An 18,724-nucleotide genomic window follows, 5' to 3' on the forward strand; every position below is an offset into this window, starting at 1 on the left:
TTGTATTATATCCACAATGTTCTAAGAATAGGCTTGTGCCTTGTATGGATGGTATCTTTACCAACATCATTAAGAATTCTGAATTGAAAAAAGGAAGGAATTACATTTCACTTATTGCTTTAAATAACATTTTTATTGGAATATAATGAACTCAGAAAAGCACTTATAAACGTACTCTTGAGAAACAGACTAGGGGCTGTGAGATGGCTCAGCGGTTAAGAGCACTGACTGCTCTTCCAGAGGTCCTGAGTTCTAATCCCAGCAACCACATGGTGGCTCACAACCATCTCATATAAAATAAATAAATAAAAAAAAAATGCTTTCTAGAAAAAAGAAAAAGAAATAGAGTAATTCCTTGGGAAGCCGCACATCACACTGGCCAGGGAAGTATGTAGTCTGACTGCAGATCCTCACCTCTCTCTCTCTCTTCTGTCTCCAATCCAATCCCCCAGTCTCATCCACAGCTCTGGAGCAGACTGCCTGTTGTGGCTCCCCCTTCCTCTCTGCTTCTCCTCCAGCCTTCATCCTGCTGTCCCAGCTCTAATTCCAGCAGGCATCCCTTGGAAAACCACCAGCCCAGCCTACCAGAGAAGCAAGTTGGGGGGTGGGGGGAAAGCACGTAGGAGAACTTCAGATGCTCTCTCTCCCTCCTCTCCTCCATACCCAACCCCAACTCTCATCATCAGCTGCAGAACAGTGCACCTATTGTAGCCCCCCCCCCCATTGTCTACACTTTCCACAGGGAGTGAGCACATCCTGGTGGTACACCTTGCTTTCCTCAGGCCTTGTAGCCCATCCCTACTCCTAAGTGTCAGCTGCCAATATCTAGAAACACATTCTATACAGAACTCCCAGTGGCATCACCCAGAAGGATCCCAGAATAATTCTCTACAAGGCACCACACAGCCATCCACAGCCTGCTAAGAACCAGAGAGGGCAACAAAAACCAGCGAACAAAACAGCCACCCAAGGCACACGCCTTTAATCCCAGCACTTGGGAGGCTGAGGCAGGCAGATTTCTGTAGAGGCCAGCCTGGACCACAGAGTGAGTTCCAGGACAGCCAGGGCTACACAGAGAAACCCTGTCTTGAAAAACCAAACCAAATCAACCAACCAACCAAACAAGAATAGACATCAACACCTAGAACTATAATGATCCCAACATGCCTTGATGTCGTTGTAAAAGCACAGTAACAGCTGGGACAATATGTCCCTACTAGATAGAGCACAGCAGCCCTACTACACATAGGAAGAAATAAATGACTTTCTAGAATGGAATGAAAATGAAAAGGCAACATTCCCAATGAGAACGATGAAGGTTGTTCTAAAAGGCAAGTTCATAGACTGAGTACATAAAAAAAAATGGAGAGAGCTCATACTAATGACTTAATGGCACATCTGAACGCTCTAGAACAAAAAGAAGAAACCATACCCCAAGAGAGTAGTAGATGGCAAAAAATAAACTCAGGGCTGAAATCAATAAAATAGAAATGAGGACAACAAAACAATACCAAAAATATCAATGAAACGAAGAGGTGGTTCTTTGGAAAAAATCAATACAATTGACACCCATAGCCAAATTAAACAAAAGGTAGGGAAGAAAACTCCAACTAACCTTAGAGACGAAAAGGTGCATAACAACAGACACCAAGGAAATCCAAAGATTCTTAAGAATATACTTTGAAATCCTGTACTCTACCAAATTGGAAAATCTGGAAGAAATGGATAATTTTTCTTGATATTTACCATCTACCAAAATCAAATCAATACCAGATAAGCAACTTAAACAGACTTAGAGCCCTTAGTGAAATAGAAGTAGTAATTAAAAGTCTACCAAAAAAATACTCCTCAAATTATTCCACAAAACAAAACCAGAGAGAACACTGCTCAATTTGTTTTATGATGGCACAGTTACCCTGATATCCAAATCACATAAACACACAAGAAAAAAAGAGAATTAAAGACCAGTTTTCCTTATGAACATAGATGCAAAAGTTCTCAAGAAAATATTAGGAAACCAAATCCAAGAAGGCCATCCAACATGCTCAAATAGGCTTCATTCCAGAGATCCAGGGATGATTTAACATTTGTAAATCCATAGATCAATAATCCACCACATAAATAAACTGAAAGACAAAAACCACATGATCATCTCAGCATCTCATTAGATGCTGAAAAAGCCTTTGACAAAATCCAACACCCTTCATGATAAAAGCCCTGGAGAGATTAGAGATATGAGGGACATACCTCAACATAAAGGTGATATACATTGAGCCTACAGCCAACATCACAGAAATGGAAATTGAACCCATTTCCTCTAAAATCAGGGATAAGACAATGTTGTGTATTCTCTGTATGCCTGTTCAATATGGAACTTAATTTCTTAGCAATAAGACAGCTGAAGGAGATCAAGGGGATACAGACTAGAAAGAGAGAAGTCAAAGTAGTCAAAGTATATTCATTTGCAGATGATATAATAGTATATAGAAGAGGTTCCCAAATTTTTATTAGGAAACTTCTACAGCTGACAAAAGCTTCCAACACAGTAACTGGATACAAAGTAATATAAAGTTATATAAAAATAACAGAACAAGAAAAAAGTCAGGGGAACAACATTTTCCATAATAGCCTCAAATAATATAAAGTATCTTGGGGGTAACTCTAGCCAAGCAAGTGAATGACATGTACATAAAAACTAAGATGTTGAAGAAAGAAACTGAAGAAGAAGATGTCAGAAGATGAAAAGATCTCTCATGCTTATGGATCAGTAGGAGTAAAAATGGCCATCTTACTAAAAGTAATCTACAGATTCAACACAATCTCCATCAAAATCCCAACACAATTCTTCACAAGATCTTGAGGGGACAATTCTCAGCTTCAGCTGGAAACACAAAATTACCAAGTATAACTAAAATAATGTTGTGCAGTAAAAGAACTGCTGGCGGTATCACCATTTCCAACCTGAAATTGTACTACAGAGTAAAAACAGCATGCTGGTGCACAGACAGGCATGTTCCTGAGTGCGATCGACTGAAGACCCACACATCAATCCCACACCTATAAACCCTTGATTTTTTTTTTATAAAGAAGCCAGGAATACACATTTGGGGGAAAAAAAGACAGCATCTTCAAGCTGTGCTAGTCAAACTGGATGGCTGCATTTAGAAGAATCTGAATGGATCCACACACATCACCCACCCTGCACAAAACTCAACTCTAAGTGGATCAAAGACCTCAACATAAAATCAGATGCACCGAGCCTCGGAAGAGAAAGTAGGAAACAGCCTTGAACTCATTGGCACAGGATGAGACGTTCTGAACAGAACTCCGTTAGTTAGCACAAGCACTAAGGTCAACAACTCGTAAGCTAGAATAAGCTGCACCTCATGACACTGAGAAGCTTCTGTGAGGCAAAAGACACTGTCATTCAGACAAAGCAGGCACCTACAGAATGGGAGCAGCCCCCCTCACAACTACACATCTGACAGAGGGCTAATATTGAAAATTTATAAAGAACCCCCCCAAAAACCAAGAAAACAAATAAACAAACAAAAAACCTGGATACCAAGAAAATAAATAACCCAATTTTAAAAATGGGGTACAGATCTAAGTAGAGAATTCTCAGAAGAGAAACCTCAAATGGCTGAGTAAACACTTAAAACATTTAACATTCCTTTTTTCTTTTCTTTTTTCTTTCCTTTTCTTCTCTCTCTCTCTGTCTCTCTGTCTCTCTCTCATTTTGTTCTTGTTTTGTTTTGTTTTTTGAGACAGGGTTTCTCTGTGTAACTCTGGCTGTCTTGGAAATCACTATGTGAACCAGGCTGGCCTTGAACTCAAAGATCCTTCTGTTTTTGCTAGGTCTAAAGGTGTGGGCCATCACTGCCTGGCTTAATACTCTTAGTCATCAGGGAAATGCAAATCACAAGTCCTTTGAGATTTTATCCTATAATTGTCAGAATGGCTAAATTCAATAGCACAGGTGATAGATAGCTCCTGCTGGCAAGGATATGGAATAAAGGGAACACTTGTCCATTGATAGGGAGAGTGCAAACTTGTACAACCACTATGGGAATCAGTGTAGTGGTTCCTTAGGAGGATGGGAATTGTTCTACCTCAAGATCCAGCTCTACCACTCTTAGACATATACCCAAAGGATAAGATGCTTCATCCTACCACAGAGTCATTTGCACAACTGCGTTCATTGCTGCTCTAGTTATACTAGCCAGAAATTGGAAATAACCTAAATATCCCTCAATAGACGAATGGATAAAGAAAATGTGGTGCGTTTACAAATGGAGTGTTACTCAGCTGCTATAAAAATCATGAAATTTGCAGATAAATATGGATGGAACTAGAAAAAAAATGACCTTAGTGACCCAGAAAGAAAACTATGGTGTGTATTCATTTATATGTGGATATTTGCCGCTAAGTTTTTGATGACCAAGCTATAACCTATAGAACTACAGGTGTTCTACTGGGGGTGGAGGCAGATTGATCTTTCTAGGAAAGAGAAATAGGATAGTTAGGAATTGATGAGGCGGATGGGGACTGGAGTGGGAGGATCAAGCAGGAAGGTGAAGAGAATACAGAGAGAGAAGGCTAAAATGAATGGGCCATTTTAGTGGTAGTTATTGTAACCTAATACAGTAGAAGCTTCCTAAAATACATTAAGTGTATTTAATGTATGTTAAGTGATCTAGATGAAATCACCAAATAACAGGGGAGTCAGAGCCCTTACTGGCTATCTTCTTTCAGGACTGGGTTTAGGTTACATCTAACTAAATTGTTGGCCAAAGGGGTTCCACAGGAATCCCCAAATAACCCATGCTGTTGCCAAGGCTGTAGATTGCTCTCCATAAACTGATAGCAAGGCCCTATTTCTGAAGACAACGCCTGCACAACTCATTGAACACAGAGAAGTTGAGCTGGTGTCTACCTAGAGCTTCACCCCTGTGGATTAATGTTCTTGGTACTGGAAGATACTCTGCATACTACCAAAATAGAAATACAAACACCAAGCCAGCCACAAACCCTTTATCTACAATGATGTCCTGACTACATGATATGCTAGTGCAATGGTGGCCACAAAATTGTGGGAGTAGCCAACCAATAACTGACTTGACTTAAGGCCCATTCTATGAGATGGAACCCATACCCAGTGCTTCTTGGGTGACCAAGAACCTGACACTAGATAGCCCAGGGAAGGGACTTAGGGTAAAACCAAATACCCAGTTCTATTAATGGACTGTAGCAATAAAATGACTCCTAATGACATCCTGCCATACTCATAGGTCAGTGCCTTGCTCAGACACCTCTGAGAAGCTTCCTCCTGCAGGGGATGGGAACAAATACAGAGACCCACAGAAGGACAGTATGCAGAGTGAGAGACCTTGGGACACTCATCCTAAATGAGATGTGTCCATCAAATCCTATTCCCTAAGAGCTAATAGAACACTGAGGAAGAGGAGGCAGAGTGTATGAGCCAGAGGAAATGGATGGAAGATACCAAGAAAACGAGGCCTTCTAAACACAACAGGATCGGCGCACATATGAACTCATAGAGACTGAAGTAGTAGATAGAGTTCTTGTGTGAGTCTCCCCCTGCTTACCAACCCACCCTCTTCTGCTTCCTGGTCCTGGCACTCCCCTACGCTGGGGCATAGAGCCTTCACAGGACCAAGGGCCTTTCCTCCCATTGATGACTGACTAGGCCATCCTCTGCTACATATGCAGCTGGAGCCATGAGTTCCACCATGTGTACTCTTTGGTTGGTGGTTTAGTCCCTGGGAGCTCTGAGGATACTGGTTAGTTCATATTGTTGTTCCTCCTGTGGGGCTGCAAACCCTTCAGCTCCTTGGGTCTTTTCTCTAGCTCCTCCATTGACACCCAAGATATTCACAGACCACATGAAGCTCAAGAAGAAGAAAGACCAAAGTGCGGGTACTTCAGTCCTTCTTAGAAGGGGGAACAAAATACCTATGGAAGGAGTTACAGAGACAAAGTGTAGAGCAGAGACTGAAGGAAAGGCCATCTAGAGACTGCCCCATCTGGGGGTCCATCCCATACACAGTTACCAAATTCAGACACTATTGTGGATGCCAACAAGTGCTTGCTGACAGAAACCTGATAGAGCTGTCTCCTGAGAGGCTCTGCCAGTGCCTGACAAATACAGAGGTGGATGCTCACAGCCAAACACTGGACTGGGTCTGTTTGATTTCTAATGAAACAGAAAGGGGCTGGACTCCGATGGTCTGAGAGCTGGGAAGGAATTGGGAGGAGCAGAGGAAGGGGAAACCATAAGTAGTATATATTGTATGAAAAACCTCTCTACTTTCAACAAAAGAAGAAACGAAGTAAAATGTAAAAGAGAAGAAAGAAATGCATTAATTTTTCTGTGCTCATCACTGCCTTTCACTCTTGAACACTTAGTCTGCCTATTTAAAGGATGAAACTTTTATGTATGCATATGAAGCTGAAAAAATAATTGAAATCATGATATACCCCACCCCCCATAAGAAAGGTGTGCCTTCCACTCGCTTCAGATTGCTATAGATAGAGTTGCCTGGGTGTCTTGATTCTGCATGTGCAATCTCATACAGGGTAAGTCTCTAATGAGCAATAAGTTTGAGAACATTTTTGTTGTTTCTGTTATTAAATGTCTTCATTTGTTAGCTGTTTCAAATTTTTTTGTCTGTTCTTCTATTTGAGTCTTTCTTAAAGATATGCAGATTTCATCATATGTCTTGGATAATGTAACTTTTATTAACTATTGCAGGTATTTTTCCATGTTCATTATCTACACAGAAAATGAATGGATATTGGACTTAGGAGTGGTGGTGAGAGAGACTCACTCTTGGGGGCCAAGCAGTTGGAAGACTGGATTTAGGTATGAAGGTTCTTGGAAAGTTCTTTTAGGATCTGAGGTAATGAAAAAGCACAATGAATTCAGAAATATTTCCTTCCTTCCAGATGAAAGGCTCTGTCCAAACTGCGGAACAAGCTTATCCCCACATTCCAAAAGGTGAAATGCCAGAACTCTATCACAGTAAAGTGGATTGTTCAAAGCTCAAATATTTTGGTTAAAATTCTGTTAAATATAGAGACCACTTTAAAATACAGAGCCTGCTGTCCATGATGGCCCTGGATTCTACTTTCCCTCAAAGTTTTAAAGTCTTAGACTCAGATTTCCTCACTACCATTACTCTTAGATATCTGGTGCTTTGTAATTGGTATTGTCTTAAAATCTTTATCTTCGAATTGCTATTGCAGGTGTAAAGGAAAATTAATTTCTCATATATTGATTTTGTGTACTGCAATCTTGTTAGATTCTTAGACTTTCTGTATACACAACCACATTCCCAAACATTACAATTTTGTTTTTTGTTTTATTACATTGGCAAAGATCTCCAGTATATTAAACAGAAATGATAGCATACTTCCTTGTGTCATTATTGATTCCAAAAAGTAAGTTTGGTACATTTATCACTATTATAATTCTTGCTACTTTTTGTTACTACTGTGAGGAATTTTTATTCCTAATTTGCTTTTTAACAAAAAAATGGCCTCCCCCAACCTCTTGCTACCTTTGGCCAGCAGGAGAGCTGGCCCCACGGTCAGGAGAGGGGAGAGACGACCTTGCCTCTCCTGAGCTGCAGGTCCTGAACCTTTCCTAGGCAACACAGCAGAGCTGGCTCTGATGGTGTGGACACTGGAGAGCTGGCCCCGAGGTCAGGAAAGCTGGAGACCTTTCCTTGCTGGCTTGCTGCTTCCTGGTTGCAGCATTTAGGCGAGCTAGCCAGGGAAATGATGGCGAGCTGGCCCTGGTGGTTTGCGTGTGGGAGAGCTAGTGAACTGAGCAACTTAACTACCACATAGGCCCAGATCCAGGGCTCTGAGTTGGCATGGTCCAATATCTACCCCATCTATGAACTACTAGAGTGTGTAAAGAGGCTGGTCTTGCAAATCCAAAGCTTCAGGATCTCCATGACAAGAGCAACAACAGGATATCTGAGAGGAGTCTTGGTGAGGATCCAGTATGGATAATGATGCAGAAGTCAGAAGTCTCAAACTAGACCAAAGACTCACTGCAACGAACATTTCCAAGTAAAGATATGTGGAAAGGGGGGATACTGTGGGACACACTACAGTTTGCATGATGAGATGTTTATTATTTATTTTTATATTTGATTGAGTAGGATTGGAGTGCATTATGTGAAATTCACAAAGGATCAATAAAAAGTTTTTTAAAAAGGGTTGAATAACTGAAAAAAAACCACTGAATTTCATTAACCTTTTTTTGGTTGTGATTTCTTTTGAGATGATATCCATCTTAGTTCAATAAACATAGTAGATTTTGAGTTTTTAAATAGTCTGATGTAGATATAATGTAGATTCCTTTTTAGCTACAACTGGCATTAAATAGCTAGTACGCTGGGATTTTTTTCTCCACATACATGAGAGATATTCTATATTTCTCTTTCTTTTGTTAGTTTTCAGCAGAAAAAGGTTACATTGGCTGTATGTTAAGTTTCCTACTACTTGGAAAGTCTGTACGAACCTGGTATCATGTATCCTTTTAATATTTGTAGGAACTTTTCAAGGATGTCATTGAAGTCTAAATTCTTGTTGGATTTTTGTTTTTTGTTTAGTGTTTCCCATCTAACCCAGCTAGCTATTGTCTTTGAGAAACATGGACTTTGAATCTGGTTAATTTTGGTATGTAATGGTTCTTACTTGCAAGTTTCTTATAAAGTTTACTAAATTTTAATTAAAAAAATTCAGTTGTAGGTATGCATGTGTGTGTATGGGGACACATGCCACTGTACACATGTGGAGGTCACAGTTCTCTCCCTGCAGCACATGGGATATGAGGACTAAACTTGGGTTCAGGCTTGGTGGCAAGCGTTTTTACTAGCTGAGTCTACCTGCATACATCCTGAAGTTAGGTCAGATGAATGTTTCCCATTTAGTTAAGATATTCTCTTTCATTATAACTTTCTTGACCTTTGGATAGGACAGAACTTCATTCTTTATTTCTCAAGAGCATAAATGATTTTTTTTTGTAAATGTCCCAGTTAGTGCTACTATAGTCACAAAGCACACTTTCAAATTTTTGAAAACATTGGATCATGGTTTATTTAGCACATGTAATTTTGTTAGTTTCCATGTGCACTGGAAAAAACATTTCATTGTTACATTTGACCTTTTTTCATAAAAAAATTTGAATGTCAAGTCACTAGTAAAAGTTATATGCACTAAGTTACTTACTAAATGAAATTTCATGTTAATAAGAAGGTATTTAGAATTATTAAATTATTAAAATTATATAAATTATTAAAATATTCTCTATTCTGCTAAGGAGCTTTTGGTTCAAGCTTTTTGAAATCTGAATGAAACCTATCTCATTTCATTGTATTAATAAAATTCTCACAGCAGATTAGAATGTATCTGCACTGTACGGAGAAGTCGCAGTCCAACAGAAATAACTCAGTTGCAAACCACAAAGCATGCTTTCTGGAAACATATCACAATACTATCTGGAGAGATCGAGGACTATGAATTGTGTCATTACACTTTCCGTGTGCTGGTGCCGAGGGCTCATTCTGCCAACATTACTCAGATGCAACCAATGATGCTATCCCATCAGTCCCTACAACAGCCAGCAGTGAAATACGAAAATACTAGGCCACTTATTTTCCTTTTTAAGCACAGGAAATCTCAAACACATATATGGCTACCCAATGAAATTTCAAAATTCATTCCCTTATCAAAGCTACAAAAGCAATGAATTTGTTTCGAACTTTGTTGTTCTGAAAAGTGAAAATTAAAAACTTGAAGTTCTTCATAAAATGTGAACCAAGTTCTGATAAAAGGTCTGATCTCGACACACATGATGTTCTTCCGAAGCCTATGTTTCCTAACATCCATAAACAAGCCAATAGTTTGGTGTTTATCAAGATAGTGACACAGGCATCACTTCCGATATCCTTTCTTAAACATTTCCCACATCCCAGACATCAACACACAGGTCCTACTAAGTCAGTCTTTTACTGGCTTCCGAATCCCAGACCCCTTCACTCCTCTCTCACAGCCCTAGCTCAGGTCTTCACCACATTCATGTAGGAGCCTGGCTTCTGCTCTTCTCTCTTTCCCTGCATATAGTTTATATTGTATTGTTTAAAACCAAGTCCTCTACTTTCTTTTTAATGATTTTCTCTACTTTCTCTTTAATGATTTCTTGTTGTCCATATAGTAAGTCAACTGACCCCTCACTGGAGACTTAATATGCTAACCCAAACCGTTCTAGCCGTGCCTTCAAGCACACACCCAGGCGCACTGAACTCTACACAAGGCGCCCTTCCATTTGGTAAACACAGCAGTGGTTCAGATTGTACACATCTAAGCAGTCACTCTGCTCCTTCCCCTGCCTCGGTTTGTAAAATGCTGCTTGCATGTTAAAAGCCCGGGTTAAACATGGGCACCTCTGCAAACTCTTTCTATGGGTAACACAACCAAGTACTTAAAATGCTGGTCTCATTAGAAATAGAACTTGGTTGCTGTTTGTGCTTCAGCTTATCACTTAACGTGAACTTGACCTCAGTACATATGAGATCCAGCACTGATAGACTCCTGTCTCACATGAAGTTCATCTGAACACGTACTTTTTAAGGGCCTACAAAAACAACAATTCTATAATCATTTTTTCCTTTGAAATTTATTAGCAAAGATCTTATCCAGTATTTAACAGCTAAATTTTCATTCACAGTTCCTATAATGCGCTCTATCATTAAATAAGCAATTACAGTAGTAAAGAGATATAAACATGCTGTGCGTTTCAAGTTTGAACCCCTTTGGTGTACATAACATTTTACATGTATTTCAGCTTTACTGTTTCTCTCACTATACTGCACCCTCTCCCCATGTAGCTGAGTGGTAAAGTAGTGAATAACTTATTTAGAATTTAAAAATCTTTAAGTGGGTTCCTTTGTTTGTTTGGAGACAGGGTTTCTCTGGCTGTTTTGGAACTAACTACTTAGACCAACCTGGCTTTGAACTCAGAAATCCACCCGTCTCTGCCTCCCAAATGCTGGGATTAAAGGCATGCACGGACAACACTCAATTTACATAATTTCTAAAATGGTCATTCTCATTCCTCCGTTTTGGTCCTAAAGTTAATACTCAGTAGGATGGGGATGCCTTCCTCTGCATAGGAATGGAGAATCAGCAACGGGCTTTAAAGCTCACAGGGGCTGTGTATGACAAAGGGGGAGGTATCCATGTGGATAGGATTTTTTTTTTCTTTTGTTTTTCTTTTTCTTTTTTTTTAAGTTTCTTTTCAAGGCAGGGTTTCTCTGTGTAGCCCTGGCTATCCTGGAACTCTGTAGAGCAGGCTAGTCTCAAACTCAGAAATCCGCCTGCCTCTGCCTCCCAAGTGCTGGGATTAAAGGTGTGCGCCACCGCCCGGCAAGATAGGAATTTTTAAAACAAACATATATGTATGTATATATATGTATTCACATAAAATCCCAAGCACCACACTAGAAGCAGTAGCATCTCTATTACAAGTATAACCGATGCACAAACTCTGGCTTCCAAGTATCAATTTCCACTAAAACGTAGGATACTGATTTGATTTGAGAGCTGGAGCAAGTCTGAAGCCATACCACCCTGAAGATGTACAATCACATCTCATCTTGGCAGTGAAGCATGTTTGGGCCTAGTTTGTAAGTACTTGGAGGGGAGAGCTAGGGTGGAGAGGTTAAAAAATGAATTTGGAAAATTCTGTTGTGCTGAGTACAAGGCAGTGCTTTTAAAATGATAGGAATGCCAAAAGGGCACAACCTGAAAAGGCTTTCACTGACCAGACCAGAGACAATCCTCACGAACCTTGAATAGAAAATTGGTAATCGACTGAAGTTATGATTAGGTCTAAGATACACATAGCAACTTCCTACAATAGAATTTTAAAGGGGAAGATGGTAGCTTTACACAGTGGAGAGGCTTGTCCCCTTAACAAGCAGCTAAATGAGCACTTCAGAAGTGGGTGAGGTAGAGCTGTACGTATTAAAGAGGGAGCACTAAGAAGAATGACGGATCTAGCCACGAACAAATAGGAATCCAAACTCAGGGACACACAGTGAGCCTCTAATGCACACAGTATGGAGGGTTGGGAAAGCCAGAGGCCACAGATGTCCAAGCAAATGAACTGCAGAAAATTTGCAGCGTGGGGATTTTCGTCTGGCTCTCAGAGTAAGACATTATTGAGACACAGTAAAACTACAGTGGGGTCTGAGGGTAAGAATCAGTTCCATGTCAAAGTACACTCCTGAGTGTGACCACTGCCTGGTCAGACAGGAATCTACTGGAAAATACAAAAGAATTGCAAGACAGTAGCATGATGGGAGCAACTTGCCCTTAAAGGGGGCTGGGTTTTTGGGTAAGGTTGTTAATACTCTTTCTTTACATTTGAGCTTATTTCAAAAGTTTCCCATCAAAGAGTAAATGCAGACAATGAATCAATGTCCTTATTTTTAAAAAAAGCTGACAAGAGAATTTGATGTAATATACAAAACTCTAAAAACACAATTTCAGTTGTGTATTTGGTTCATGTTCTCCATCTACTGTGTACAAACATGTTTTGGGTTTTGAATTTGCTCAGAATTTTTCTCATGGATGACTTTCTGATTCATGTGCACATACAAACACCCACTCCTGCAGTGCATGACAGTAGTGTGTTCATAGAAGTTGTTCAGTAAAGTTATATGAATTATATTTTTCAAATAAAAATGTCACCACTATAAAAATAACATCACCCCCTTGTGGTAAAAATCTGAAAATACATTCTACTGGAGAATCTTAATAGGCACTTAGGAAAATAGTTATAAAGTATTTTCACACTCTTTTCTGTATGTCCCTACAGTGTTTACAAACAATATATGCAGAGGTAGCCTCAGTCTTCTTTAGGTCAGCACTGTGTCTGGATTTCTAGTTGGATATCTCTATTGTAAAAAGCGCACTGCTAAAACAAAAAGCCAGAGTTCAAAGAAACTGAGATCACCCATGGAACCAAGATAGAAAATGACAGGCAGGCACAAAGAATGGTCCCGTTGAAGGGCAGCTGCCTACTTGAGATGACAGGGGCATCAAAGTTTCGCACTTCGTAAGTTTAACTTACAATTTGGAAGTCCACCTTAGGAGATCAGTTCTTTAGAAGAGGTTCTATCCAATCTTTGTCTAGCTTCCTAATATAAAGATACGTATTTCCTCCTATTAAGTAGCAGGCACTGATAAGTTTGTTTTACTGACCTTTTGATAATAAAGTAAGTTAAGTGCTTTCTGGAATGTAAACATAATTCTGGTCTCAGACTTTTAAATTAAAAGTGGCTCAGTTGGATACTGCCTCTTAAACACAGTAATATAAATATTAGTATCCGGACTAAAATGAATTATTGACAGCTTTAACACATGTTGCACAGTACAAATTAACAGAAAAATACATGTCAGCAGAATACTGTTGACCATATTCTAATCCATTCCATCTGCTCAAATATTAGTGCAAACAATTATTCCCTTGTAATGCCTCACTGCTGTCCAGCACAAACCGAGGCCTTCCTAACAATGCCTTGCTTCTGAGGTTGTTTGCTTTTTGGAATATGATGAGATATATTCCTATTTAAATTGGCTTTGTATAGTAAGGCAAAGGACAACTTTCTAAGCCACTGAGAAAATGAGCAACTGTGTTTAACTGCTTGTCCTTTTTGTCCCAAGTGAATATTTAATCATAAGAATGAAAGTTTATTGATACTTACACCAAATAATATCACCACATAGCAGTGGTAAGATACGGAGTGCCTAGTTTAAAAACTATAAACTTAGTTAAGCCCAGAGTTACTAGCTCCACTCACCAATGAAAATTCTAATGATGACAAATTATCAATAAGCTACTTTTTGCGCCACACTTTCATTCTAACCATAGTCATTTCAAGACTACTGATGTATTAAACAGCTAACAGAATCAGCAAGCCTATGACATTTATTCCATTTTTTCAATGTAAAAATACTAATTTCTTTGTACCTTCTAAAGTTTTCTCCCGTTATAATAAACTATATGAACATATGCATGTGTGTATATACATATTCCTAAATACATAATTATAATCTATTCAGTCTATGTAATATTACTTGTATGTATGGTTTCAGGGCTGACCAGAATTTGAAAGAGAGCAAGAAGGGGCATATGGGAGGATTCAGAGGGAAGAAAGGGAAGGGGGAAATTTAAGTAATTATAATATAAAATATTTAAAAATTATATGAAATACCTATTCTTTCTATTGTGAAAATTATTAAGCAGAAATTATAATGATTGTCTAATATATTCACTATGGGAAATCTGTGAGAGGCAGGTTTCCATTAAATACAAACTTAATATTCAATTAAAATTTCATGACTACTTACATAACTTTAAACACCCACTGAGAAAGTATGATCGCACACTGAACACATTTAAGAAAAAAAAAAAACAGTAGCTTGATACAGGTCTTGTATTCCAACCTCATATCTACATTTCACAATGAGGACCAAACACTGGGAGAAAAAAAATTGGGTAAAACAAGGTTATCAAAATAAAAAATATGTTCTACAAATAAGAAAAATACAATATATATTGTAAAAAAAAAAGACATTATTCATTCCCATTATACTAGATTTAAGTCTGAGACTGTGTCAACTATAGACCTTGAAGGTCTCCTTACCTGTTCTGTGCCTCAAGTTTTTCACCTGCCAAACAGAAATAGTAGCACTGAAATGATAGAGTTAGTCTGGGATCAAAAATATATGTGAAGGCCTTAGCCCAGTCAATGAGACTTAAGTCCAATAAATGTAGAACTAATTAATTTCCTTGATTAGCCATTAAAATTTTAAATTGCTGTTTTTACTTCATGCAAAATTATTTGGCATGATATGTACTGATCTTTATCTCAAAATATGTACTAAATTATAGGATAAGCCTTCTCAAGTAGAGTAGTAAAGAAACTGAATGTCATTAAATGAACTTGACAATCAGACTTTATATACCAAAGTCTCCATTAGCAATCAAAGAGTCCAGGGGCTTCTGAAAAACATTTCACACTCCTTAAAAATGTTAACCAGGAGATATAAGATTTTCTGAAAAAAAAAAAAAGATTTTCGGGCCACCAACCAGGCATGTATTTGAGTGACCCTTACTCTTGCACCAACAATTCAAGCATGTGACTCCTAAGGTACAGTGGCATTTTAGAAGCCAAGATCTCTTCACCTGGATGTGTACTAATGTAGACACAGGCATCTCAAGGAATCAGTAAATCCTCTACTTTGAAGCAATACATTGGCTGGTAATTATTTCACTGTGAATCAGTAAGATAGTATTCAGAAAGTGAAACATTTAGAAGGAAAGAAAAATGGAAAGATCTAAGAAAGTATAACACAAATTGCCTGCTTTAAACTAAATTTGAATGTAACCTCCTCTAACTACGGTAGCAGCACTTTTTAAAACAAGGAAGACCCTAGGGACTCCCAACAATGGCACTCCTAAATGAGGCCAGTAACTGTCTTGGGATGGTTACATGGTCATATTCTAAAAATACATCCACTCAACTATTACCTAATAAATCTTAATAAGGGTTCATTATATACTCTATCATCTTTAGTAATGGAGGAGCCAATCTTCCTTCTTAGCCTATGGATATAGACATGTCACGGGCTGGCAAGATGGTTCAGTGGTTAAGAGCACTGACTGCTCTTCCAGACGTCCTGAGTTCAAAATGCCAGCAACTACATGGTGGTTCACAACCATCCGTAATGAGATCTGAAGCCCTCTTCTGGTGTGTCTGAAGACAGCTACAGTGTACTTATGTACAATAAATAAATCTTAAAAAAAAAAAAAGACATGTCATATGCTCTTTAATTGACGTAAAGACTGGGCTTCCTTCTGAGTCTATGTTCATTCAGCAGTCACATTAAGACACTCAAGTTTAGACAAACAATTTTCAGTGTTTTGGAGCACTTTTTAAAACTATATATTGATAGCTAAATGTTACATGTAGTTCACACAGAACTGTAGAACATTACAAAGGTTCCTATTTAAGTTTTGGTAAAAGTTATTAGGCTCCATTATGTCCATTATGTCTAACTGAACATTCCCTTTGTACATATAAAAGCATTTTATCTACTGACAGCCTCTTGAGTTATATATTTTGAACTAAACTTTATGATGTCTATACATGTAAATACTTAAAAAGCAAAATGTAAAGAATGAATACTGGTTTACACAATGTAACATTTTTATTTCCTTAAAGAAATAACCTCATTTATTCTACCTAGATTTCTAAATCTTGAATACAGTCATGTTCTTTTCTACTAAAAATGGGGAGACCTAAGCTATGAAAAATAAGGAGTATTTTAAAGTAAAAATGGTTTATAGAATTCGTTACAGATATCCCTAAAATGTAAAAATAGGGTGAAATAAAAAATAAAAAAAAAACAACTGCAGGGAATTTGTTTATTGAGCATGAAAGTTAACAAGTCTAAATAAGGTATTCACTTTGAATTTTCTTTGTCCTGTCAGCAGACATAATGGAAAATATTGCACAGAACTCAAGCATGGAAATAATAATTAACAAAATATCTAAGCAACAAGTAACTGTTTTACATTTTAAAAATTAATCCAAACAAAATAATTTGAAGTGCTTCTCTGATTTGGAAGTCTTAAAATGTTATCCCATTTTTTATTTGATATTTTTCTTTTTCTTTTTTTTTTTTTTTTACAAATTGACACTGTACAAAGAGTTCAAATGGCCAGTAAAACTACTGCCTTAAACTGTTGGCTTTAAGTAACAGAGGTATAATTTGAGTTCACATCAGTACTTTCTAAGTGGCAACAGTACAAGCATAGAGCTTTTCTAGTATAGAGAACCTATTCTGGCTCTCTCTTTTCTGAGGACAGCTATCTGGAAAGCCTCTAAAACTGCCACTATGTCTTGTAAAAGTGACAAAGACAAAAGTTGGCATGCTCATTGTCCCCGCTTACCATCATAACACTGGGCTAAACAGAAAGTGAAAATTCAGTCAACAGTAAGCTGTATAGTGGTTAGCAGTTTGATAATGGTGATAACTATTCAGTTAGGTTCTCAGAAGAAAAACAGTCCCTCCAAATTAGACCAAAATCCTACACTGAAAGAAAAAAAAAATGCCATGAATGAACTGAAATTACAGTTTACCTGGTTCTTAGAAGGCTATGAACTGAACATAACTTAAAATAATAGACGACATGTAGCCTAGTTTGTATTCTCAGAGTAAGTTGGTAGGTTTATGAGCAATGGCCTTTCTAAAGTTTTACTTGATATTTAAAATTTTGTGAGTGATTTATTATGTTGCCATATTAAGCCAATTCAATTAATAATCTCCAAGGAGTACTAAGTTCAGAAATGCCTTGAGACTGGAGAATGACAATGGAAAGTGACAGACTCTACAGGTCTGAAAAGCAGGCTCTTGATGCAAGTTTGCCTCCAAACTTGGAATATATACTATTCATTATCTAAAATTCTCAGTTCCTCTTAAAATAGAAGACTCCTGCATGTTTAGCCATCCCATCTCATTCAAGGTTAGTCTTAAGGGACTGACTACGCTGTTGCTAAACATGGTGCTATTTCCCATATACACCATTTATACTATACATCAAGATTTTACTCCATTAAGAGTATTAAAATAACAAACATGGTCCTTTAAAGTCTTCCACCTTAAGTTAAATATAAAATAAGGTAGTTTCATTAATTTCTTGCTAATTAATTGACTTAAAATCTATTTATCAAATAAAAAATAGTAAACTTTAAGTTTTACCCAGAAAGCAGATACATCCTGATCTGTTCCTAGTGTCTACTTAAAATGGTTCATCATCAGTTAGCTCAGCTCACGAGATTTTCCTTAGACCAGCACTGTTGCTGCAGGTCAGGAAAAGCACATCACCACCTACACAAACGATGCTCAACTGTGATCCTCTTGAGATGTAGGAAGTTCTTTAGGAAAGCCTAATAGTTTGATTAATAATCACCAGTGCTGAACATTTCACTGAAAAACTGATAAATAAGAAATATAGTTTTACTGTACTTCACCTATTTTTAATGCAAAACAGAAAGGTAAGATTTCCAAATAGAATATGTTTAAAAACCAAAAACTAGAACACTGGTGAATTTCATTCATTTTCTGACACCAACATTTTTCAGGATTATAATAGTCATGTAGGTTTATAGAAGTTGAAATTTATAAATTAAAGTATAGAATTTAATGTAACAGGGATGAGATAAAAAGCAAAATACAGCTAGAAGTGTCCAAATTTCAAATAAAATTCCTGGTTAAGTATGGCTGCTGTTTTCTTCCAGTCATTTTTTTCCCATAAAATATTGGCGATGTCATGAGGAATCTCCAGTGCTTCCCATTACCCGAGGCCTTCTGAAATAAACAAGCCATTTCCTTTGTAAATTCAACTCAGCTGAAGTGTCGAGCTAGGCGGGCAGATCTATAGTCAGCACGCAGTTGTACGAAAGAGTGGAGTATGTTCTTGTCCAGATTGGCAAGTTGTTCTCCTGAGCAGACTTGCTTTAAATTATCTGGAGCAACGACCAGGAGATTGCAAAGTGCATGCAGGGTATCAAAAAGATGTAATACCATTGGAATCTGAATTGAGAGAGGGAAA

The 18,724-nt window shown here is 37.9% G+C and overlaps 1 protein-coding gene across 1 annotated transcript in view; it reads right to left on the reverse strand.

Annotated features, from left to right (window-relative positions):
- Positions 1 to 16,520: 16,520 nt before the first annotated feature.
- The window catches only part of Exoc5 (exocyst complex component 5), a 51,883-nt gene continuing 49,679 nt past the window's right edge, over positions 16,521 to 18,724 (reverse strand). The window contains exon 18 of the mRNA XM_031362825.1: positions 16,521 to 18,705. Within this exon, the coding sequence (XP_031218685.1) occupies positions 18,517 to 18,705 (189 nt within the window). The 3' untranslated portion in view covers positions 16,521 to 18,516. The remainder of the gene's footprint in view (positions 18,706 to 18,724) is intronic.

The sequence above is a fragment of the Mastomys coucha genome, unplaced genomic scaffold, assembly GCF_008632895.1.
Source record: "Mastomys coucha isolate ucsf_1 unplaced genomic scaffold, UCSF_Mcou_1 pScaffold9, whole genome shotgun sequence".
Classification (NCBI taxonomy): Eukaryota; Metazoa; Chordata; class Mammalia; order Rodentia; family Muridae; genus Mastomys; species Mastomys coucha.